At 39.5% G+C, this 26,444-nt stretch overlaps 1 protein-coding gene across 1 annotated transcript in view; it reads left to right on the top strand.

Annotated features, from left to right (window-relative positions):
* LOC139696276 (tetraspanin-18-like) overlaps positions 1–26,444 on the top strand; it is a 104,420-nt gene that overhangs the window by 16,330 nt on the left and 61,646 nt on the right. Inside the window, exon 2 of the mRNA XM_071594970.1 lies at positions 22,618–22,737. Coding sequence (XP_071451071.1) covers positions 22,672–22,737 — 66 coding nt within the window. The 5' untranslated portion in view covers positions 22,618–22,671. The remainder of the gene's footprint in view (positions 1–22,617; positions 22,738–26,444) is intronic.

The raw sequence follows: 26,444 nt of genomic DNA, 5'->3' as shown, positions 1-26,444 counted from the left end.
GGTGAGGCCAAAGCACACTCTTTGGCAGGGTTTGAGAGGGTCAGCCTTGAAAATGACGGGAAAAAGTTGAAAAATGTAATAAAATCATAAACACAGTAATCAACCCTAAGGTTGGTTTGGTAGATGATGGTAGAATTCACCCAGTACTAAGCCCGATGGCGTGTGAAATTCACACATCAGGGGAGGGGGGGCATGGTTTTCCAGGAAGACCAGGTACCGGAAAAATCACCAAGGTTGGGTGCTCAGAGAGGCTTGCCCGGGCCCTCCGGTCAGTAGTCCAACGCTCTACCCCTGGACCACCGCGACCCCTAAATATGTAATATGAATTTATATGCTGTTGTTTTCCCATCTTTGCACAACGTTGCTTGGAATCACGTGAGGGAAAGATGAATCCAAGAATTAATCAGTCTGTTCGACAGGATCTCGTCAATTTTACTGCTGCCGTCCGATTCTCCGACGGAGTGCGATGCTTGTGCTGCTTCCTCGGTGGTACATTTCCGATGGTAAAGTCGCGGTAGTGGCCTCATAATTAGTTTAGTATAGAGTTTTAGTCTTCCAGTCTCTAGGGTCTCCCATCCCATTTTAAGGTGACGATTCTGCGACGCTTTGTGTCATATGATGGGAGTGTTTCACGAAAGGGTCAGGTTTTCGTTCTTGCGTTTTTTGGTTTCGTTTCAGCAATCTATAGTGTGCGTTTTACGCAATTTTTTCCTTTCATTTCTCTTTAGCCTAGGTCTTCCTTCGTTCATCGGGATGTTCTTGATCGTTCTTCTTCCGGGAATGCCCTTGGGCATCATCTTTGGTTTATCTTCGGACATATCCTTCACCTTCGGAATTTAAACCCCCGTTTTGAACTCCCGCAACCCCATTTTGAACACTTAGTTTCGTGTATCCTTTTCCTTGAACCCATATTGTTTTTGGTTCTTATTGATATCTTTTGTCCGTGTGAGGCATGTTTTCCCATTCTCTTCTCTGTGAAGGAGGATATTGCTGTTTTCTTTTTTTGATTCAATCTGGTTTTATTTTATTTCTTAATCACTAGATCACTTTTTAGTGATGGTCTATCAGTTGTTCACCAGATATCCGATGTGAGCTCTAATTTCGGAGAAATTAGTCATTTCCTTCGTTTGGTCAGTGATATATTTTCTAATTATACGTTTCACGAATGCCAACTCCTTTAAGGCGCCACCGGTGGGCATTTACTCGGCTTTATATGGCTGATACCATGGTTTTCGTATCGCTCCCATGTTTCTCCCGTGTTGTTCCATCTGGACGAGGTTTTCGCTTGCGATGCAGTCAGCATCTTCAGATAGGAGAACTTCGGCCTTGCAGATGCTGATTGCGGCGCCAGCAAGATGGTACTGCGCGGGAGTAACACTGAAACCCTGAGTGTCACTTCTGGACCTTGTTCAGTTCTTAACGCGCGAATGCTATGGATCATGAAGTTATTTGCATGGATCATTATTTCCCTGGAAGAATCTTGACCAGAAGTTTAATGTTTACCTTTGTTTTTTAATTGTTGTCGTTTCAGCATTTCTAACATCGAGCGAATGAATAACACGTAAGAACATTATATCCGTGCGAAATTACTATTGGCACGATTAATTGTGAACTTCGCAGTTTTGCTGCATGAAAATACTACATCATTGCCAAATGAATCGGGTTTTACGTCAATTGTACGGAGATCATTGCCAGTAAACGAAGACTTGAGGTATCTGTCAAAGGTTTCGTGACTATGTTTCTGAAAGAAAAGTGTCACGAATGGTGTTCGTCCTCATGGGCCCAGTAGCCACTTATCACTAAGGTCTGTGGTTGATGTGAATGAATAAATTGTTAGAGGATATTCATCAGAGGTAATTAATGTTAGTATACCTGTACGTCTGGATCAATTGTTAAGAAGTATTATTCTTCTGTATAAAGGTAAGATTCCAGTTTACTGTGTAGTCAAAACCATAAGAACTATTGATTACTGGGATCAATGATAGCGTTTATACGTCGAAGAGTTTGAAGTATGTAAAATTTTCATTGGAGATTCTCGATTTATTTGGATGTTATTAGCTATTAGTATTAACTAAGCAGCTAGCGTGAATTATGAGTTAAAACCTTAATAAAATAATCAACTCGAAGGTCAGTTTGGTGCTGGTAGAACCATGGATTTAACTCACTATTAGGCTCGAGCCAGTTCCTTTTCCTGTGCCGGTTATGGTTTCCCAGGAATATCCGATACCCGACAAATCACACAGCTTGGGCGGAGCTGCAGGTGCCCAGAGAGGTTGGCCCGGAATTCGAAGCCGTGCCCTCCGGTCAGTAGTCCAACGCTCTGCCCCTAGACTACCGCGACCCACAAAATTATTAGATAAAAATCGATGGAGGGATATCAGTTTATTCCCGAAGATAAAGTGCTCCATAGGAAGAACATTGCATTTTCCGCACGATGAACAATGTATCCCGCTTGAAATATTCAGAAGTTGTAATAATTGTTTATAGATCGCATTAATGTGTAAGAATATCGCTGAAATATTCTGGTATTCTTAAAATTAAAATTTGGCTTTACGCAGCATTTGTAATGTATTAAAAACTTCTATTATCAAATTGATAGAGCAAAAGTCGTACGTAAATGTAAACAATGTGATCGTGAATAATATTCTTAAAACAAATTTCCTTTAGGGTACTAAAACCGGTAATGGCCAATCCATTTTTCTTATGAATCATAGTCGTCCCTGGTCGAAAATTATTTGAATGACGCAGATGACTACCCTATTATTCGATGGGCTAACCTCTGCACATGTGGTTAATAATTCTTTTTTATGTTTGTCATTGCTTCATGTCTCCAAGTACGTCTCGTATGCAGATTACAAAGTGAAATATCTATTTTTAAAATTCGCCAAATGTGATAGTGTTAAATCCTGCTCACCCCGATTCAGCTTCCCATATTAGCGGGAATATGCAAGAGACAGGGTCAACCGAATAAAGGATGCAGTTATTTGAATGACATTTCCACGGGTTGTCATGCTAAATGCATTTTTATGGGCCAATGGTAGAAATAAATGATGCTCCTCAGATTCTTACTGTTTCATCACCCAATGTGTGGGTTTCTTCTTGTCAAAGTTCCCATTCTTTGACATTTCGTGGAACTTTTCTGGACACTTCCATAGTTGAGTCCACACTTTCATACTTGTCCGATGATTCTTTAAATTTTTGAATTTGAGCTAGCCATTTCTAATAATACGACGGCGTAGAGCCATCTTCTCCATGGTTTTCACAACGCATGCTTATTTCCATTACTCCTTTAATTTTCTCTCTAAAAATAATTTGCAGACAAGAAGTGTGGAGATGTTGGGAATAGAGGAGATTGGACGTCCTCTTGATTTCCCCAGTCGAAGAGACACCCTTTAATGTCGCTTTTTTTCATTAGCGGTCTCACCTAGGCGAGGCTATTTCCGGGATCTCTTCTCTGCCTTTTCCTGCGGCTCACGGGCACGGCTAGTCTCCTTCCTTATCGATCCTCTTCTCGCAATCTCCGCCTTTGCTCACCGGGAAGAGATTGGCCTCAAATATTTTAACTAGATAACCTCCCGTAGTGCGATTTATCCCCGCCCCTCGTTCGAGATTCGTAATTGTTATGTATTTCGTGAAAATTTAAGGAAAAAAGGAATATGTTCTTTTTGGTTTTAACTCGGTGAAAATTGTTGTAGCTAAGTAACTTAAACAAATTGATCAGAGTTACAGGAGGTGTGTTGCAGGAGGTGGATGTTATCAGGAAGAAACGCAGATCATGAGTTTGTGAATGCGTAATAGCGAGGAAATCAAGCAAGGGACAGAGGCTTTTATGCAGTGTTGATAGGTGGCGTTTTGAAAGCAAACCTCTTGAAAGCAGTGGGTATTGACCCGGGATGTAGGTTACTCCCTCAGTAAGTAGTGCATCCAAGGAATTATAGTAAAAGGTATAGTTTTTGGCCGGCGCACATCGTTGACTATTGACATGTTCCCGGGTGCTGCTTCTGTGGATTGTGAAACTAGTTTAAGGGCAAAATTGCATTTCTATTTTGATTGTAATGGCGTTCTTTTTGCGGAATAATGCCGTCAATGTATTATCTGTAATATTCGATGCTAGCGATACCACAGACTCATTTGTTATGCTGTTGAGCCCAGAGGCAATGGCGTTACTATGACATCATGCACATATCCTCCTTTGATGTCTGATCTCGTTCCGTATTCGACCGTCGGATTCTGCTCCGTGATGGCATTTGGAAAAATCACCAAGTGTGATGTGCATTTTAATTTGTGCTGCATCTGCGATAAGAAAAATAAACACCTGTGAAGGTGATGAGTCATTTTAATTTTTTTAGTAATAATACTTCGAGAAGGCTATCTTCTCTAGCTGCAGTGAAGGATTTGGACGGGTACTCTATCATCGGTATATTATGGAAACTCGCAATGTATGTTCATAATTCGTTAAAACTATACCATGATTTGTGGGAGATATTAGTATTAGGAATGTATCTCTTGTCAGAGGTCAATCTGACTAAGCAATCGCTCAAAGTTGGCACTCGCAAAATTAGAGACTTTATAGCAGCAACTAATGGGAGTTGACTGCACCCATGTTCAATGTGACAAATTTGGAACTAAATTAATAAGGAAAATTAGTCTGTGGTTTTTTTCGTAGTGAAATGACCAGTAAGGTGAAAGCTACTAGGAAGAAAATACTATGAATTAGGTGTAACGTATTCCCGCTGTGTATACTCTTTGAAACATATGTCGATGTGTGGAAGGTAGGCGCTAAATCATCAGAGATTATGAGGTGCATCAATAATACGGAGTTGTGACATTTTCCGTCAGCGTAACCCATTCGTAACTTGCTGCCCTAATTGTCATAGTTGCCTCACGCTGCTGGCTACAAATCGATCAATTGAGATTCTAACTACGCCCTCTTCGGGGTCATTCTAAAGAGTTTTGAGGTTCGCCTTTTGTGATTTGTCGCACACTCGTCCACAACTGGCGTTCCTTATCTGCTTCTTTATTTAACTACTTTTCCTTGGGAGACAGATTTCAAAGGTTAACTCCGGCATTGAATCGACGTAGTAGACGATCGTTCCTCTAAAATGTGTCGCCCTTTCTCATATTAGAAAGGACTCGGAAGTTGTGGTTACTGCAGAGAGTTATAGCGGTGGAAGTTTGCGAAATAATTTATGTTACTAGAAAGGCGAAAAATTGGGTTGGTACTAAAAGTTATAATCGCTCAGTTCCGTGTGTCTTTCGTATTGCATTCAAAAAGGCAATCTGTTTACCTGAAGGTAAATTCACCTTATGGTTATTACATCCAATAAAATATTTTTGTTGAGCCTATAAAAGATTTCTTTCCTCCACATCAGACTATTTGGCGTTGGAATTGATTAAAAGTCATCGTGACGCGTGCCTAGTACCTCCTTTCCCAGTTTGATTCTTAAGTCGGAGACATCGATGTTGCTTGCATGTTTATGTGAATAATTAAAAATGTAATGCGATTCGTCAGACTTTTACGCCAATACTCTTGGATGAAAGTTCCAATTAGAAAATTCAGTTGGCGCTGAGCAAAGTATGAGCATTGTCATTGACCGCGACATAAACGAGCAAAAGAATTAATCTTGATGCATACGTAGTATTTACAGGTAGATCTCAATTTGCAGTGTTCGTTCCGTATTAGTGTTGCCTCTTCTGTTCTAAGTGTTTTCCGGATAGAAAGTAACTTCATGGTGTATTTCATACCTTGTCAGTAAGACCAAAGGAGAACCGAGTGGTTTTTGGTGCATTTTGTTGAGACTCGTTATAGTCTATTGAGTCTATTCGTAAAATAGTTGTGGTACCATAAGGGTTCTTTGTTAGCTCAACGCAGTCTGGGCAAACAATGACCCGAGTGTGTATTTCCATTTCTAATCCTTTTTAATAGCACTGTAATCCAGTATCGTGGGGGATTGGGATGGTGTGGTGACCAATGCATTGGCTTTCTCTCCACCCTTCCTCCTTCCCCATTCAATCTTTATGGCGCAAGTGACCTTAGCTATCAGTCGCCTCCCCTATAAAACTACTACTACTACTCAAGTATCGTGAGTTTGACTTGTGTTTTGGATGGGTTTCCAAAATCACTTTTGCAAAGGTCCACTTGACATGTATTTTCATGTGTGGCGATTTAAGGGCTCGTAGTAATAAACCTAAGTGAATATTTTCTCCTTCTTAATTGCATGCTTAACAACATTGCTTTCTTCGCATAGCCAACAGTACCACACATTACAAATAGGGTCGCATATACGAGATTTGCGGCGTATCATGACTCTACTTGATGGTATTTAATACTCTTGAAATAGAAATTAAAGTTCGTAAATTATTGCAGGCACAAGATGATGGCAAAACAGAATGAGATGTGTAACGGTTTTAACCAGTCCATTGGCAATTGACTGGTAATCCGTACCTCATTATTTATTTTATACAAAGGAATTATCAAAGACTTCTCTGTAGTAAGTTCAGATATTGAAAAACAAAACTTTGATTCATATGATTGTTTTTAGTCTGAAAAAGGTATTGCCTATTTTTTGTCTGTAATTAATTCATCTTTGCAACAAGCCCATCAGTTCTGTTGGACGAAAAAAATACGCGTTGACTGTTGAAGATTTGTGGTGTGGACGCACATGCATAGAGTGTTACCAGCGACGTCTTGAAGAGTTCGAGTCCCTTCGGCGTCCCCCCGGCCCATTTGACACGTTCGGCACTCCCCAACGGCCCATGCGCAGATCACGACCACGCAGCTCCTGCCGCACGCCCTCTGTTGCCTTCGCTTCTGTTTTCCTCATGATCGAGTTGAACTGAAGTATACTTATTATTGCATTGTAATTTTGAGTATTATATGTTTATTGATCATATTTTACTGGCGTTATCGTATGATGGGCGAAGGTACGAGATATGGAGAATGTTTTATACACTTGGAAAAAGTAAAAAAGAATGTCATTTCCTCTTCGTACATTTTTCAGTTAGATTTTGAGTACAACCAGTTTTGATTTGACGACTAACCCTGTAGAATATTGGTAGCATTTTCTCTGGTTCACAAGTACGTATTATCGTTCTCCACCTCGTTAAACGAAGGAACTAGGGTTATTACGCCTCTTTAAAAAACTGGAGCTTTTGATAGAAAAATCAAATTTTCATTCGTAAGAATTTAATAACATTTTTTATTACGTCTTTAGTGCAAAGCTCATCTATATAATTTGAATTCTGAATGAAAAATCATGTTATAATTGTGAGGTGTTTTTCTCCGAGATGAAAAAAAGTGACGCGGCATGATTGGAAACGGTTTTTGCCATCATGCCGCGCAATTGCAATTTGAAAATGCTGCAGTCGTATTTCACCGCTCGTGATCCAATCTCCGTTTTGAACCCGGGATGTTCCCGAGTCCCTTGTAATGGTTATCTTCAAGCGAATGTATTACCGTCCGGCCTTCCTTATCGACCGGCACGGGCCAGTAATTGACAATGGTTCAGCGATACGAAATCGTAATCTAATTCTCGTTCTCATCCGGTGGCATCCAAGTAAGTGATTCATTTACAACACTTAAACTGTCCAAAGAAATATGGTAGTTACTGTCTGTTATGTATTACGAATTGAACTGCGGGCTTCGAGGCATGGGCCCGTTTTCCTCTAGCAACTGTTTTGACACGGTTTAAAACTGGCGACTTCAGTTTGTAAGAATTCTTATAGAAATATCCAGAACGGAAATAAATAACATTTTCTAGGTTGACATGCTTTAAACCTAATAGTCTTTAAAAAAATAATAACAGCACTAGTTTCTGGAAAATTAATGGAGAGAGAGATAAATGGAGCGTTGTAGGTACGCTGTGAATCTACCCCTTGTTTGATGGTAAAGGTGCGGTTGGTAATCATGAAGTGTCATTGTATATAAGAGCATTTTGTCTCGTATCTGTTCTTCTTGTGTATGTATCAATGTGCATTTTAAGAGTGACCGTTTACCAGACTTGAACGTAACCACCAGGACAATTGCCTAATTGCGACGAGGTTTATATAACAATAATAAAGGACATTTCAAGATGGAAACGACTTGACTCCTCATAAGATACTACGCTATCTTAAATATTTTCTGAATTCCGTGTACCTGGACGCCATTATAAAAGGTGATTTGGGATAATTGGAGTTTTTTGCGGTGACCTGATTATAATGGTTTGGGATTAGTGAAGATCAAATTGCATTTGAAAAAATTAATCTTTTATTCTTCGAGAGTCGAGTATTTCTGCCTTCGCGGGCGAATGGTTGCGAGTATCTTCAGCTTTCATTTTCACGGTTCATTTAACTTAAATATTGTAAGAGGAAACTACATAACTAATTCGCGAGGTTAATGTCCGATATTACTGATCCTAGCCTTGGTTGCCTACTCGTTTTCTCATGCGAAACCAGGGTGTTGACATGCCCATTTTGGGTAGTGTGATCTAATTCGTCTGATTCGTTGATTTTTTCGGGATAAATCTATATTAATCGCGAGATTTGATTATACACATTGGAAGATCAAAGGCTTAAAAATAATTTTTCCTGTTTGGGCTGTGGACATTTTTCTGCTGACAACTTGCATCAAACTATCTGTCGGATCTTAGAGGCAACGGAGGATTAGATACATTAAATTCAGTGTTTGAATCGTAACATTTAAATATTGCCATTTACGTAAATGGGAGTTGTGGAAAATTATTAGAATTTTAATGCGGATTCAGTATGAAAATCGCTTCATCAGGAGTTGAACCTTCCAGGTCAATAAATTTCCCTGAAGGTCAGTTCCCATGACGAATCGCCGGACTCAATTTACCGTAATTAACTTAATATTATTTGAAGTAGTTATGCGCTTTATACCTGTTCTGAAAGAAATTGCCATTTTGAAGAGTGATTTTGTTTGTGACTTTTTTAGTCAACATCAGCTATTTATTTCGAAGTAATTTGTATAAGTAAATACCAAGTTGGTCAATGCATGACGATACGACCGTTGTGGGGACAGAATTAGATTTTAAATGGCGGTGTCCAATCCGAAATTAATACGTGACAACAAGAATTAGCAAATCATCCAGCCGTGTTCTTACTGTACAAGGAGGGGTGTGCAAAGTAGCTAACGCAACGGATCTTTAATACCAGCGAATCAAAAATATTAGAGCAGCTAGGCTGGGAATCACTCACGGAGCGAAGGTTAAACTACAGATTGAAGCTTTTGTATAAATTGAAGGGCGTCTCATAGCAGTGATGTTGAAAATGTCTTATTACCCCCATCGTACTACAGTAGGAGAGATCATGTCAATAAAATGAGAGTTAATAAGTGGAGAACAGATTGATTTAAGTTGTCATTTTTTGCACGAACGATAAGATATCGTAATAGCATTTTCCGACCGCGGTAGGGTGTTCGGGTAAAAATTAGTCTTGTGTGTATTCATCCCCTGTCACAACCCCTAGCAGTGTCTTGCAGGGGACATAAATAAATGAATGAAGTATTCACTCTGCTGTATTTGTGCATTTAAAGCCTAAGGTATGTCCTTTATTCCACGCGTTTCCGCTTCAGTTGGCTAGAATATCATAGCAAAGGGCAAGTAATGACCAGTATTTCACCTCCGAACTCCATGGACAGTTTCTTGGTACTCTTAAGCTCAGACGGAAGAAATTGATCGGCGACGCCATTAGTCGTTCGTCCGAAATGTGGTCCTGTCGCGAAACACCTTCCGATCTCGATTTTTAATGTCGCTCGAGCGGAATACTGTCGAGCTGTAGAACCCCGAAGTGGCGTTCGAAATTTGAATAGCCATTAACCGGCCGCATTGCGAGGCCTGGTATGTAGCATCTGCCGTGGAGGCGAGACATAAGCCTGTGTTTTCATTTCATTCAGTTTCTTGTTCACGATCGTCCATCGAAGTAGAGATCGTTTGTTTTGGCCGACTGAGAGGGATGGGGGCGGATTCACGAGTTCCGCAATCGGCCGCACGCCATCTCTACCTTTATCCACTCTCCCGGTTGGTTCCCGAGACATTCCCGGGAATAATTTCCCAGTGGACTCGAGATAGTGGCCGACATGCGCAAGTTCACTCACGCAACCAGTGCTAATAAATTCACGAGGTTTCTTCTTCTTCAGGAAGTAATTTTCCCTGTTCGAAATGAGAAATCCATACAGTGGCTCGTGCGGGAATTCCTTTCGACCGTTGGTCATATAGTGCGGTGTGACCGTGGGTCGTATAGTGTGTGATATGAGTAACATGCGACGCAGGTGCCGAAGTGTGAATTATGGTTTTCCCTTCCGCCTTATATTTTTACGCGTTTCATTAAGACGCTGAAAAAAAACTTAGGCTATTTTTTTAAAAACTTTAGGAAAGTTCACTGACGTTCTGACAGTTTGATAAAGTCGGTTGCTTGGGTGATTTAATAAGAATTTAGTGAATGGCATTAATTATTAATACGTGTACGTTGAGCCAGAATTTTAGGTTCCGTGTGCCAAAATTCTTTTTGACAGTCGTTTTCAAACAAATGTTAGTCGTTGGGAATGAATATTTTTGCCCGGTAAGGGTGGTCCTATGGTGAATAAGTGATTTAAGAATTTTTGCGAGTATGAGGGGGATGTCTTTCAAAGCTGAAATAAATCTTCAAGTTCTTCTAAACCGTCTGTGAACGTATTCTAAAATTTTCGCGTCTTGTGAAATTTAGACAACTGGTAAAAGCTCATCGATATCTACGTGTACATGTCATTCTGCAAACCGTCACAAGGGTATGTGACAAGGAGTGTCTGGTTAGCCATTAGCGATATGGAAATGTTTTCTCATTTTCTGGTAACAAATTTTTCTGAGGAAAAAAAGATTCCAAATATGGCTACTGGTGGCGTTACTTTCCTGCACGGAGATCGAGATGTTGCGGTGGCTATCGTACTGGCTTCCCACCCAGAAGGCCCGGGTTCAAATCCCGGAGGTGTTGAATATTTTTCAGAGGTATCTCGATCCCTACTTGAGGTGCTTTGTGGGGGGCAGTTTGAGTGAGTATGCCGTCCGTCGGATGGGGCGTTAAGCTGCGGACCCCTTTCGTAAATGGGACGTTAAGCTGCGGCGCCTTTCGTAAAGAGTAGGCTAATGCCGACGCCGGGTTTCCACTCTTCATCCTTTCCTGTCTACCCCATATGGCGCAAATGACCTTAGCTGTCGGTCGCTTCCCCTAAATTCTACTACTACTCCTTTCCCGTACTGTTCGTTGTAGTCTCGCATACTGATTAAGTGTAAGGCTGGCGTTATTCTTTCTCAATCAGCATTAAATTCGTACGATATAAATTGGTGTCGTAGTTAAAGTAAAGTTTCTAATATTTGTACCTCCAGCGGCTCCCAAGCTCCCAGCGGCTCCAATAATGTTGGGGTGCTCTATTTTAGTTCTTTTGGCCTTTCGACAGTACGCTTAGCTTCTAAGGTCGTTATAAATTCATTGAAATTTGACGATTGAATGAATGTAAAACTCCAATAGCCGTAAACAGTTAGCTATGGGAGTTTTACATTCATTCAATGCTACTAGCCGTAAGAGCTCAATTCTATCAACATAAATATAAATATGAAATTTTATTACTTTGAAAAATGATTGTAAATTGACTTGCGGTTTTGAAAATCGTGATTCAAAGAGAACATCCTGACATAATAAATAGATACACAAGTAAGCACCTTGCTGTTTTAAAAAACGGAGCAAAATTTGCTCTAGGGTGGGGGGGGGATAGGCAGCAAAATATTTTTTAAACTGCATTATAAAAATTGAAATTCATATTTGAAAATAATGAATGATGAAATTAATTTAAACCTCGAATGCACACTTTTCTATGATAGTCGTAACTGTGAAATTAGTAAACTCCGTCACTCTGAGGATGGTGAAAGGTCAAAAGGAAAATATATTATTTTCCTGCTGGAGTGCGACGCTTGTTAATCAGGAGTAAACAGCCTTTCCAAGGGAACTTTGCGCCGATTAAAATGGATTATCCACTTACGATCTGTGGAAAGAAAATGCTTAAACAGTGAACACATTTCCTCTTCCGTGTAAATTTATGAAAATAAAAGAAAATTCTCTCATTAACTCTTCTGACTAACTAACATTTCCCTTAAAGTCTTAGGAGAGGCTGTATCTTTTCAAGAATCATATGTAGCTCAAGGGATATTGAATGATATACATTGAAGTGGACAGTGAAATAATGATACAAATGCCTTCGTAATTGGTGGATTATGATTGAATATGTTGCGTAAGAATATAATAGCTTCATGATAATATATTTGGTGGGGAAATTTGTGTGGGAGCGTTTGTTTGAAACGAGTAAAGTTCACCATTTATGTCCGTTTTTGTGGAATCTCGTTACGTCTTTGAGGAAATAATGATTCTTCTAGAGGAAAATTCAAGACCCGTTGATACGTACGTGTGTGCGTACGACTTCTTTCCTCCTAGGTGATTGCCTCAGTTCCGACTACAGCAGTTAGAGATAGTCTAGCGCTTGGCATTAGCATCGCGGATAAAATGATTATCATTTCTTTTCAGCCGTGCAAAAATTGAACAGGTTATGATGCGATTTGATTTTGGAAACATTTTGTTGTAACATGGTAGTGTGAAAGGAACAAATTGGGAACGGATTTTCAAAATCTTGTCGAAGCGCCAGCGGTGTCGGGAGATTCTTCGATCGATGTTCTTAGTTAGGGAAATATTCGGGTCGTTACAATTGATTATACGAGCGATAGGTAGAACGTAGAGGGTAAAGTTTTATTACATTAAACTCAGTGGTGAGATAGCATTTAAAATGTGGTCGGTTTTGCCCAAAATTAATGGAGAAGTACAACTTGCATCCCTAGAAACATTTTAAATATTTAATAAAAATTGATTGTTAAATATCATAACCAGGCTCAATGCGTAACGGCGGCGAAAACTGAAAGCGAAATAAATTAAGCATTTAAACAGGAACTACAATTTTCTAACTATTTACGATGCTTTGAGGTGTGTTTGAACTGAAATAATAGAAATTGTGGGTATATATATATATATATATATATATATATATATATATATATATATATATATATATATAATATCTTCGAAATGGAACGCTCTTCGGCGACACACAAATATATAAAAACACAGATGTAGATTTTTAGAATATAGAGACACAAAGAAAGGACCCTCACAATTTGTTATTTTACGTTTCGACAGCACGGCTGTCGTCTTCAGAATGGCGTTCTCGGGGAAGAGCGGAGAGGATGTGCGGGGGAGAGGTGGGGGAAGGAGAGGTAAAGGGACCAATAGGAAATGAACAAGGGGGTGGGGGGGATATGTAGGCAGCCAATTGATGCATTCAGTGGGCTTGGTTCAGCCCGGGCGGTTTGAATGATTGGGCCACCCAGATACCTCTATTATACTCGCAGATTTGGGAAGGATTTCAATCACCGAAACAGAGAAGCAGTCGTCAAAAGATTGGTTGTGGGAAGCGGTGTGAGTAGGGATGGGATAATTAAGAAAGGTGGGAGATTTGGTGGAATATCGGTGGTTATTCATGCGGAGGGAAAGTGCGGTCGTGCATTCGCTCACGTAGAAGGCAGGGCAGAAGTTACAGGAGAGGCGATATATAATATTTTTTGAGGTACATGTGGCGAGTGGTTGGGAGTTGGTACTGAGTGAGGGGGAGGGTCTTAAAAGATGACAGCATTTGCAGCGTGGGCGGTTGCATGGTGCGGATAGGGGCGGGGGAGAGACGGGGGTGCTTGAAGTTGGATTTGTGGACTTAAAGATGTCTCGCAGGTTCGACGGGCGTTTAAACGAAACAGAGGGACAGTGTGGGAATAAAAGTGATGTGGACTGAGTGTTATTGATAATTGGGAAGAGGTCACGGATTAGATGTTTAATTTTGTGTGTTCCGGGGAAGAAAGTGGTGATAAGATTAGGGCATTTTGGGCGGTTTGGTTTGGGGAGGGGAGTGTATTGGGTTGCCGGTTTGAGGATTTTACTGTTTAGCAGTTTTTCAGGGTACCCACATTTTCTGAGGGATTCATGCAGCTGGTCCAAGTATTTCTGTTGGGAGGGGGTGTTGTTGCAGAGACGGAAGCCACGGATAGAGAGTGAGAATGGGATGGAGCGCTTTGTGTGAGGAGGATGGCAGCTGTCGAAATGAAGATATTGTTGCTTATTGGTTGGTTTAATGTGGACTGAAGTGTGAAACGTATTGTTTTGGAGGTGAATATCGATATCTAGGAAGGTAATATTCGAGTCGGATATAGAAGAAGTGAATGATACTGAGGAGGATTCACTTCTTCTATATCCGACTCGAATATTACCTTCTGCTATCGCGAAGGGAAGGGACAGCGGTTGCGATTGTCATACTATTTTTCGTCCTTGCCTTGGTGTCCTCGTTGAAAGACGATTGCTTCTTGAAGATTGATGACACTCCCTGTCCTTAATTGGGCTCCCTCTAAGCTTGTCACCTTGTGTGAGACTACGTCGTAATCATCCCTGCGCTCCGAATTTGCAATTCGCGTTGCTCAACTGTCTCATCCCTTGCCTTCCGCGAGCCGGTACTCGTGAGCTGCTCGCTGTCATTACTTTCCTACGCTCCAATTAGTTGTTATTGCTGTGGGAGGCACCAGACTGTTGCGGTCACTGGTGCCGCTGTACCTATGATTAGGCCGGTGACTAGGGTGAAGACGGAACACCAAGAGAAAACTGGGCGTCCACACTATCCAGTTCTCCAGTCATGTGCGCCACGGAGTCAGCAGTTAAAACGCCCTATTTAATAGACGCTGTGGTGTTATTTAAGAGTTGGTGACTTTTAAATTCGATGCTCGGCGTGTTACATAGAAGTTCACCCTCTTGGCTAGAGTCATAGGTTTCAGGTTGGTGAGCGATTTTAGTGGTATTACCTCACTCGTCGTATCTCCCTATACAACGCTGTTGGTCACACTCCTCAGGGTCAACTTAATTGTCACTGGTCAAAGTCCTCGTTGGCGTTAATCAGAGGACAAGGGAAAACACTCTTTGTGTTTTAATAGGTTGAAAGTTTCACGTCATTCCCAATGTGGATTTGGTATTCTCATAACGCTATCCACATGTACTATATTCCCCTGCCCGCTAGTTCTCACATTATGGATGTCTCGTATTTTTTGACCCTACACCCATTATTTTAGCTTTAAGAGGCGCATTCACGTAGGAATTATGTTACGTTATCTCCCATTATGTTACAGAACTTATTCAGCCGTCTTAAAAATTGATGGGGTTTCCGGATTTCGAAGGAAATCTGCTTTTTGGTTATTTCTCTTGTGCGATTTAAGACTACGACTGCTGCAAAATGAAGGAATTGGAAGTTAAAGCAATTCTTTTTAGTATGTGCATTTATCTTTATTCATACTGATTAGAATTTTTGAAAAACTTAAATTGCCAACTTTACCCACGAGTACTAATCATCTTCCATTCAGCTATCACCCAAAATAACTTAACTCGCTACTCGATATGTAGCTAAAGTTTCTTTTATTTCTCTACCTGTTGCTGTATTTTTCAGTCGTTGTGACTGGAATGCTGCCCTTCGGCCTAAGGTTTTGAGTAGTAAATTGTATGCAATAGCTTTTATTTCGCTTGAACGTTTGTAGCTTTTCATTTATCGACGCGTTCCTTTTCGCACGAATTGGCCAAATCGATGGTTTATGTATTCTTGCCGACTGAACTAAAGGTCGCTGGTTGGATAATGACCTTGTGAAAACAGATTTTTTTTTCGCTATTTATTGGATTGTAACAACGTTAATGACAGAGTTGTAAATTTTTCAAGTAAAAATCAAAGAAAAATTACTGACAACTACCATTTTTTATATGCCTATATTAATTTTTTCGTTCGAGTATGTATCATAAGCTAACTGCAATATGTTCAAGTATCTTGAAAAAAGTACTGGAAGAATATCGTATCCGCAATATACTGAGGTAATTTTCAGATCAAAACGAATTTGTGTATTCGAATAAATTTCTTTATGTTGTATCGAGTATGGAACACTCGTATTGCCTAAAATCAAAGAAATAATTTCAAGATGATTTCGAAATTGCACGGCGTAATCTAGTTTCCGCTTCTTCGTACTATCATTTTTTATCCACCATGAAGAATTTCGATTTATGATTCAAATATGAAACAGTAACGTATTCACTTAGAAAGCGGTTGCTATGACTAGATGGTGGATTTAAATTATTCTAAAATATATTACCAAAGATGTTGGAGTTATCTGAATTATATTAATTAATAACATTACATTCATTTCGTGATCATTATTAGGATTAGGAATTACCGCAAAATATTTAATAAAAATTATATCTTAAGTATATCAAACATTCTCGGAGGAAATCGAATTCGCATTCAGTTGGTTTTTCGAAGTTGGAAACCCTAGGTTTCCTAGTGCAACTAAATGTGATGTGACAACCGCGGAGGCTCGGAAACGCATTCGTTCGTCTCTGCGCTTACAAATAGCGGTTTCGATTCTATCTTTACATTCGATCGCTCGAGAAATGAATTTTTTTCACCGAGACTATGTGACGTTGAAATATGTAGCATCGGAAATAGTGCTGCATAAGTTGTCGGCATTAACTTTTAGGTAATTTTCACCTCCCCTCCCCCCACTACCTTACTCCTCCGCTTGCATACTATCGATGATTACTGCTGATGATTCAGATATTATCTAAAATTGAAATCGCAAGGTCGCGATGGTGTAGTGCACGTACTTGGCAGGTGACGATTGACAAATGGCACTATGCCATTTTCGCACGTCTTGGTCATTCGAAGCACTTTGAATTGTGGACCGCCACCGCCTTTTTCGCTCGCTTTATCTCTCTCGGTCCATCTCTTTTATGTACGCATGCTGTCGGATTCGCGCTTTGGCGCGAACACGTCATCCCGTCTACTGAAGTCCGGGATGGAGCGAGGGATTGTGGGGGGGGAGGGGGTTTGAGGATGGGGGCGGTGTCGTGGGTAACCCCTCTGATTGACCTCAGGGGGGCGGAGGCGGGGAGACTAGTCACCGTTTTAAAGAGTAATTGTGCCCAACGGAAGCGGCCTGGTGCGCGCTGGTTGGGTGGAGGGGCACGGTGGGGAGGTTGGGTGGTGCCGGGGTGTTTGGAGAGGACGGAGGAGTATCGGCGGGGAAGGGCGGGAGCCGCCCAGATGATATGATGAACCTCTAGCATTCGAAATGGGCGATGCTGAGAAAAACATCGATAACGCACATGCGGCGATATTTAAAAATGTATTATTTTCCCAAGTCTTATCCCACTGTGGGAGTAACCTGTGGATAACATCAATGTTTTTATCTGTTTTCGTGAAAGGAAAGTGGTGCGATCGTAAATTGGCGAGAGCGCGTTTGAGGCCATTCTTATTATTGACACAAACAGTTACAAGTCGCGCTTGTGGTCCGGTTTTAACATTTCAAAAATGTAAAAAAATAAATTTGACATGGAATTGAAGTACAAATTAGAATTAGAAAAACATTATATTGACCTAGAGACCTAGTACCTAGAAAAGTGATATCTCTTATTCATCCTATGTATATGATGAAATTGAGATTAATGAATGAATTGCACTACGTAATTTGAACATGAAATTCGTATTAAAAAAATTAAAATTATTCGTATTAAAAAAAAGAGTAAAAAATTATTATATGTAGACTCGATGAAACTATACATTTTCGTAATTTGAAAATATGTAGCCCAGGAAAATGCGGAGCTAAGACATTAAAACATGATATTTGAAAGTTTTCGAGCAATTGTTTTCATTAAGTGGGCTCCACTCATCTGACTCGTGTCAAAGCCCTCGGTTACTTTTATCATTCCTACTCGTATGGGAATTGCTATCGTATTTTCACCTAGAATTTGTCTTGGCGCGACGTGTTTTTGTTTATGGTGGGACATCTTCGGGTGTTAATTTCTGATAAATTCTAGGGGGATACATTTTTTAGGTTATAGAATTATTATTTATTAAATTAATGAAATAAAATTATTATTGGAGTAGCTATTTTTCGGACGGAGAGTTTTCAAGAGATTCACTCGGTAAAATCAAAAGAAGCGCGCGGCGACACAGACTTCCGTCATTGCCTGGGAAGTATTTTCTTTGAAACTTGGACACTTTTGAATAATATTTTACCGTCAAATAGGATATCGTGTTATAATGAACCCACTAAAGTGTTATTGTCATATATAGTGATAAAGTAAACCACGAAAGTCACAGGAAAGGTGGTTCGGATAAATCAGAGTTCAATCAAACCAAACAATTCGTAATAATCAGAGATAAGAGTGTGGGTGTAAAAAATTTATTAGGAGGTTAATTGAAGTTGGAAGAAAGACTTTTTGAAAGGTAAAGAAGAATATTGTGTAATTATGTTTCCGGATCGCGAACTTTTTTGGCTACATATTCATTTAGAGATACTTTATTACCGAAGATCCTTTAAAATTGTGCGCTTCCCAGCGAGTGGAAGTCCATAAATGTGTGCCAAATTCGTCTGCTAATATTAACGATGTATTATAGCCGGCACTATTTCGCTCCATTAAATAAGGAAATGGGTATAAAGTGAACGTCAAGCGTCGACCCACGTGGTCACGCTCCCAACAACTGAAATATTGCCGGGGAGCTTGTTAATAATTCAGACCCCTAAACCCAGATTAGAATATTAGGTATGGAATGTAATAGAAAAATACTATCTTGCATATAATTCCATTGATTCATTCAGGGTATTAAACCTATTTAAAAGTAGGTTTTGGGCTGTCCCTAACGACTTCGCTTACCCAACGTTACCCCGTTTATCACATTCTTTAGCATTTCTATCTGAATCTTACTACCTTTTAAATGTTTCCTATATTCACTTTCTAGGCTTTTTCGAATTTCCTTCCAGTGCATTCCTTAGTTTATGGGGTTAATAATTTTACTAGTAGACATTTATATGCCAGTAACTACAGTTATTTCCTTACATATTGTACCCTCTTGAGATAGTAAATTTTTGGGTCGTAATTTAGTAGTTAAACTTCTTTTTATGCTTATCGAAGAATTATATGAAATATGGATGATATTATGAAAGTTACTGGTATAATCGCTGTTTGATAATGCCAAAGTTAAGAGGAGCAAATTATTGTGTGTAAAACATCCACGAGGATATATTGATATATTTTAAAATTTTCAATTAAAATAGAACTGCGCTGAAGGCATTCAATTTATTTGTGAAATTTTTTTTGTATTTAGAGGATTATGATATAACACTGGAATATTTGTGACTTATAAACACTCGGCTGTTTTTAAATAAAAAATCCTGACCTTTATCAAACTTTAGTGTGTTTCCTTGTTATTTTATATATGTTTTTTGGATGCAGAATATCATATTTATCCGTGCTCATGGAGAAATGAAATGTTTTCACTCCAGGATTTTTGAAACTCTGGCGAGAATGTTAATCGGGAAACCCCGGATAAATGAGTAAGAAGACGCTTAACAGGATGTGCAACCATTATCTCTATCGTCTCTCTTTTGTCTGGTTTTGGACGAAAAAAATTATTCCGGTATTAAGACATTTTTTTATAGTCTTTCCTGGAACATGTTTTCAGTAGAGTTGGGGGTTTAAAGCTTCTGCCTTTCATCAAGTTCCTCTGGTGAAATTTCAAGTTATTTCAGCGCTCGCGTGAAACTGAAACAAGGAACAGGCACAAGTAAACACTTTGGATCCCCTCGTATGCTGCTTGCAAGGGGATTTAATTTTAGACTCTGTCCACTCGAGATGGTTTGGCGGCAAAAGACGTCCTCCAGTTTCAGACTCATCTTGTAATCGCAGTGATGATTTTTATGGGAGGTGGGCAAGTACTCCATGTAGTACTCGAAGATATAGTATATGGAGTACTTGGATACGTAGGATCAATAGAGGATGCGTTGAGAAGCGAGTATGGAACGACGTTTTGGCATTCCGAGTGTATCAAGAGTTCGCAAGTATTAGAGCCCCTTTGAACGAATTTGTTGAGGAATTTTAGGTGTTCCTTTACCCAGCATAAGCGGATAAGAATCACGAGATTACCTTTTGCGTTCTTATGCAGACAACAAAAGAAATAACTGCGAGACCGATGGAATATCAAACTTCGAACTAAATAAGTATTTTATGACTTTCTAATACTAGTCGTGGTATGTACTAACTGGTGGCGGAATTATGGGTGCTTCTACTTAAAAATCGGTGTCATTTGACCAATCCACTTGCAAATTTACGCATTGTTTGTATATAGTTTAAATGTGAATCCCTAAAGTTTTTGTTAAATCTTTGTAATTTTGCAGTTCTTCACTGTTAAGTGTGGATGTCGGAATTATTTACAATTTATCAGCCTATCTTAGGAAAGGGTTGGTCTCAATCTCCTGTAGTTAGCAGTACGTTTAGGCGACGTCTACGAGTGACATTAACTATAGCGAGTTATGTTGTACTTACTCCTCGCCGCACGACTAAAAATGTTTGTTAGGGTATCAAGGTATTGATGATTAATCTTCTACTTGAATAGCATTAGGTTTTCATCTCTTAATTTGGATTTATATTTTTTTAATATGGAACTCGTAAAAAATTATCCAGAATGATTATAATACCAAAATATTTTTTAACAAAACGAATGGAAGTGACTTGAAAAGGAATTTGAAATGAGTTAAAGAATGTAATATCGCGCTGATAATAACTGCATGGGGCAAAATAGTATAGTGATTAGAGCATTCGGCTGTCGACGGATGAGTTTGTGTTCGACTCTCGGTGACAGAAATTCCTCCATCGAACAGTTAATAAGTTGGTATTGAGTTTAAGGTCTTATGACTCGCAGTCTTTGGATAAAAGAAAGGGACGGCTGCCGATTGGGTAATGCGGGATGTGGTTCTGTAGGAAGGGAGGAAGTCGAGTGGATAAGGAGAAACAAACGAAATGGTGTTAGATATGATGGGGCTTCTATGGTCTTTTCGGTCAGCGAGCAATTCTAAATTGTGGTCGGGGACAAATTTAATACCCAGCCCTCGTGCACCGTAAGAGTGTGAGTCAACGAAAATTTCATTCTTAGGCCCAATCGAACAATCTTATTATTTATTACTATTAGCAGTAGTCTGCCGACAAAATAAGATTTTTCCTGGACCCAAGCATATAGCTCTGTCGCACTTCAACCTCTGCCTAGCACGACAATGGATATCCTATCAACCCACATTGAGATAAACCTTTTTGCGGTACCTCATACCTTCTGCATCACCAAATCCCTCCTAAATCCCTCAAAATATTTCTTCTCGCAAACTCTCGTTCCGAAAACTACTCCCAAACTCTCGTTCTGCAAACTTCTCCCCTCATGCTCTGTCGTATGTGTGTTCATAAATTATGTTTTATCTACTGTCATCATGATCGATTGCCGTCAATCTTATGATTGATTTGCATCGGCTTCCCTCTCCCAGTCAACCGTCTCGCCCAACCTCTTCATTTTTCTTCGTTCTCACTTTTTACGTGAAAAGATTCGTGTACCTCAGTAGGGCCCTCCTCATCTGTCTGTTTTTCCATTCACTCCTTCCAATTTCTTCAGCTTCACCCTTCTATTTCAATGCTATTCTATCGTAAAATGTATCCGAGAAATCTCTTGGGTTTTCTTCATGAATATACTATGTCAAACATAGACCTATACAGTTTGCCTCCATACCTGAGGTTTCATAAAAACTTTCGGAATGAAATAACATAAAATGTTTTTCAAGTTTGGTACAATTTTGATAAAGATAGTGGGATTAGAGAATTTCGGTGTGATTCTCTCGCGATTTGAATACATTTCGGGTTTACGTTGGCAGTGTGGCTTGCAGTAAAGTTTTTAACTACGTGCAGTGATTAACTTTTGGAGTTAAATAAATGGAAACACATGGTATCCCATTCTGTAATGAGAGTTGAATTCATCTACTCGGAAAACGTTGCGTTCGTAGGAGATTGCTCATCCCCAACCAATCAAAGGGATCCCGCATTAGAAGAAGATGCGGACCATATTATTATTGAATATAATTATAATAAACTATTGAGTTTTATTGGACAGACTGGTGATAGGCCCGTGTAATAAAAAGGAATGGTGTTAAAGCCCTTGCGTTTTTATCCGCTCACGATCAATCAATGGCCTTAATTATGGTATTCGCCTCTATAAGGAGTCATTACGGACTTAAGTTTAAATTATGTACTTCGCATTCCCACAGTTAGAAGCCGTTGTTTTATTCATGTATCAGGAATGAATTCAATTGGATTCTTTTGACTTGATTAGTTTTGGTTTTCAGGCTCGTATTGAAAGCGACTTCGAGACGAGTCTTCACTTTCAATGCAAACCGAACGTGAAAACCAAAACTAGCCAAACTAGTGTGACGAGAATCCTCTTGTCAGAAAATAAATTTGATATGGGGTATTGGCAATTGAGTATTTTTAATTTAGAGTTATTGCGCCGTGTGGTTTCTATAGTCAGTGAACCCGAATCCAAAACGTCAAATAATTTCGAGAGCAGTTTTATTGTCAAATTGTCAAGGGAGACAATTTGCTTCAGTCTCTGACGGAAGTGATTTCGTCGTTTTCACCATTCCTGTATTTATTTATTCGCAGTCACTGGCCAGAGGAACCCGGATATAACGTGCAAATCCCATGTGAGGAGGAGAAATGCCGCTGGACTGCGGGGCCTGGCTGGCCAAGTACATCTTGTGTCTCTTCAACTTCATCTTTTTCGTAAGTATGATCCTTCCTTCTTTTAAGATTTCCTAGCCGTAACTGCGGTTTGGTGGCTCACGGTGACGGTGGTGCCACGAATTTCTTGAAAATTTGATTGGACGATCGGAATAATAGACGAATAATTGGAAGAGGTTTGGAGAAAATGTTTGAACTTTTCGAGGAGAATGATGCATGGGCAGACGTCATAATAAAAGCACATGCTGGATATGTTACAGAGGAAGATCGTATTAAAAGTGTCACTAAAAGGAGGAGTGACATAAGGAAGTATTCCTCCCTAAATAAGGGCTTGAGTGATGGGAAAAAATTACTTGCAAATTTTTTAAACCTTTTCCTGTTAACGTAAGGAGCTGAAGGGAAAGAATGACAAAACGCCTGGACTACGTAAATTACTATTTCTTTTTGATATTTTGATTTGGCTCATTCCTATCTTTTTCTCTCTGGTGTTTTGACCCGACTCATTTCTAATTGTTGACGATCCACTGTATTTTTGTGATTCTCCCCGTGGCCCGTGGACCGAAATATTTTTCGGTGGACGGAGGTGGATCCAGAGGATCGTTCTGAATCAAATCGGTAGAGAAATGACAGATTCGTAATTGTTTAAGAGGGCCTCACTTCAAATCCGCGTGCAGACCAACTGCAGTTGTCGAGAGAATACCGCATTTTATAGGTTGAGGGTTTTCGTTTCGTAAGACTGGTGGATTGATCGTGGGACCCGACCGTGCAATTAATAGAATTCTCCTGGCTGGAGCATTCTTTTAAGGGGAGCGAGGAGTGTTGGCCTCGACCGTCCGATCCCATGACCTTACAAGGTGATTCAGAGCACTTGTCTTTATAAGGAAGCGAAGTCTCGGTGCTGGATGGCGGCCCGGGGGGGGGGGGAGTGTCTGAGTGTCTGCAGGTACTACCCCATGATTGAATCAGCCTCACCCCGTGAACTCCTCGCTCTGCTCTCTCTCTCTCTCTGTCTCTCCCTAGGAAAAGGAGAAAAAAACAAATGCAATCGAATATTGAGCATTCATTCGAACACAGATCATCCGACGTGAGCGGAACCGAAGGATAATAGGATGACGGATACGTCGAATGGTTGAGAGCAGAATTAAAAATAACCCTGAAATCACTGCTAATTTAATCCAGTGCCGATTCTTGCGAGATGCAAGTGTCATCGCTACCAGGGGCAGGCGTATTAGGGGGGGGTCCCGCACGTTATCTGTTAAGCTAACGTTGTAAGAATGCGCGAAATAATAAAAATTATAAATAACAATTGTTTCTCAATTAAATCTTAATGGTATAAGATGTCATTTTTCCCACGAACGATAAGGGATCAGAATAACTGTAAACGACCACGCTGGGAGAACGAAGTATTTTTCTTTTTTCCCTCCAAGTAGCCTAGTATGTTGTCATTTTTTCAGGAGACTTATATTTTATTGTCCTTAGCAGCTCATCTTACACGCGTAGAGAATTATTTCACGTTCTGAAACCTGTAGTTAGCATTGTCTCCATTATTTTGATTACTTTTCATATTTAATGGTATCCAACTATTAATAAAAAGTTTAATGTTTGATGTTCCATGCCTGGTCTGTAAGCATCTTCTGCCGCACAGCGGTGTTTTGCAGGATATGCGGTAAATATGGAATTGACCGATAAGGTCATTCAATTGCAAGCAACGCGTTCATATTACCACACACTTATTTAAAGTGCACACATTCTCAACTATATGTATTAAATATTAATTTCCTATATTTCCCCTTCTGTTTTTTTATTTTATGAAATACATCCGAGGGACTTTTATAAAATATTCAATGTCATTCATGACAGTGATCTACCTACGTAATATTGTCAGTGTGCTCAGTGTACAAGCGATATTTGTAAGTAAAACAATTAATTGGGATCATAGTAGTAACTATTATAATCTGTGCAATAACATTCTTAAGGAATGTATTAATAATGTAAAATTAATTTTTCTCAACTCTAAAGCCGTAAATATACTCGTATGACTCATTCCGTGCCAAAAATTGAAAGGAAGTATCGTTGAAGTGAAGTTCACATGGAAGAGATTTATCTCAATTAGCCACACTCGAGTACGTTGTCCAAGTAGGGTCTACGGGGTGTTATTCAAGGGTAAAAGTCGTATTGTATTCCATAGTACTAAGTGCAGTCTACATATTTTTGTTACATCGTTTAGATAGTTCTGCGCTGTGAATGCTTAATAGCATAATTGAATTCGCCAGAGATAGTTCACCTAAAAAAGGAAGGTTTTGTTCGACCCCAAATATCTTAAAAATAAATGTTAAATGTAAATACTGATAGCTTACCGTGACCGTGTATTTACTTTAAGCATTTTTCAGACAGAAGCTAGGTTCATAAATGAATCTCAGGGAAGGAAATGGAATGAGGCAGTTGAAAAATTAGCGGAGGAAGTTTTAGTTTTACAGAAGGAATTCGAAAGCCAATCGTCACAATGGCAGAGAGGAAAAAACTACCTTTCAAAATGACTAAGTATACGAGGCCATCTGGTTCGAAAGTATTTTATGTCGCAATCGTGGTGAATTTAGTTGAAAAACTATAATCATAATATTTAACATGTAAGTTGCATATTTCCCATAAAGACTTTTAAAACCTCCACGTTAAATAGCTCTTGTAGTCATTCTCCTAGGGGCATTAGGTATTAGTTATGACAGGTAAATTGTGGCAAAAAGAAAATTGCAAGGAACCACTAGTAACTCTCCTGAAAATAGATATTTCGTGAGTATGCTCTTATGGCCTCGATAGGTTACCAGTCATACTAATTTGAACCTTGGTGCAAATAGGTCCTTTGATGTTGGAACAATAAGGTCAGAATTTTGATTTGTTTCCCGAAAACAGGATGACGTGCATTTAAATTTAAAAAAAACATTGGTTTTTGAGGAAGGATTAGCAGTATCGAGACCGAAGTCAGTATCGCCAAATAATAAACCTGTATGATACTGACGTTCTTCCTCTCGCTTCTTCCCGCCGTTGTGATCAATTTAATCTCAAACTTTTAGCCGTCATCCCTGCCTTGATTACAGGCGGAAGAAAAACTCGAAGAGCGAAATCCTTCACCATCATCATCGCTACGAGAAGCCATTCGTAATCAAGTAAACAATGCTACGTGAAAAAATGTTGTGCTTTTCCGCTAATTTTTATTGTTGCGACCTGTTTCGCCTTGATTTAGCATCTTATATCGGGGTATGCGTCATTAATATGGAACGTTTCCGATCAATTAAACATATAGAGTATATTTTTTCATTATTCATTTGTTATCCAATGCTTACACAATACTTCACCAAAAATCATCAAATTTATAAGGAATGCTATTGTAATGTGTCCTTTAAAACATAACCGTACCTTTAGAAACTTTCTACTTCTTCACTGTCCATCGAGATGGGGTGTGGCAGGAGTTCCAATGGCAATACCATTTTTTATGTAACTGTAATTAGATTACTGATTATGCATCCTGAGGTTTTTCAGAAATACTTTATTCTCGTCGCTATTTTAAATAAAAACTGAACCTTTTTTTGAACCTTTATCCATATCCTTTATTTATTTTCTCCGCATATATAAAATACTTTTGTGTTGTTCTAAATTTGATCTTGCTGACATAAACCTAATGATTACTCGCCAGTGATTTTTCATTACGTCTACCCAAAGCCTATTTGATCAAACCAAATTTCTATTGGATGACG

Source organism: Hetaerina americana, unplaced genomic scaffold (genome assembly GCF_022747635.1).
Source record: "Hetaerina americana unplaced genomic scaffold, ioHetAmer1.1.p SCAF_7, whole genome shotgun sequence".
In the NCBI taxonomy this organism is placed as follows: Eukaryota; Metazoa; Arthropoda; class Insecta; order Odonata; family Calopterygidae; genus Hetaerina; species Hetaerina americana.
This window is presented reverse-complemented; position numbering and strand designations above follow the sequence as displayed.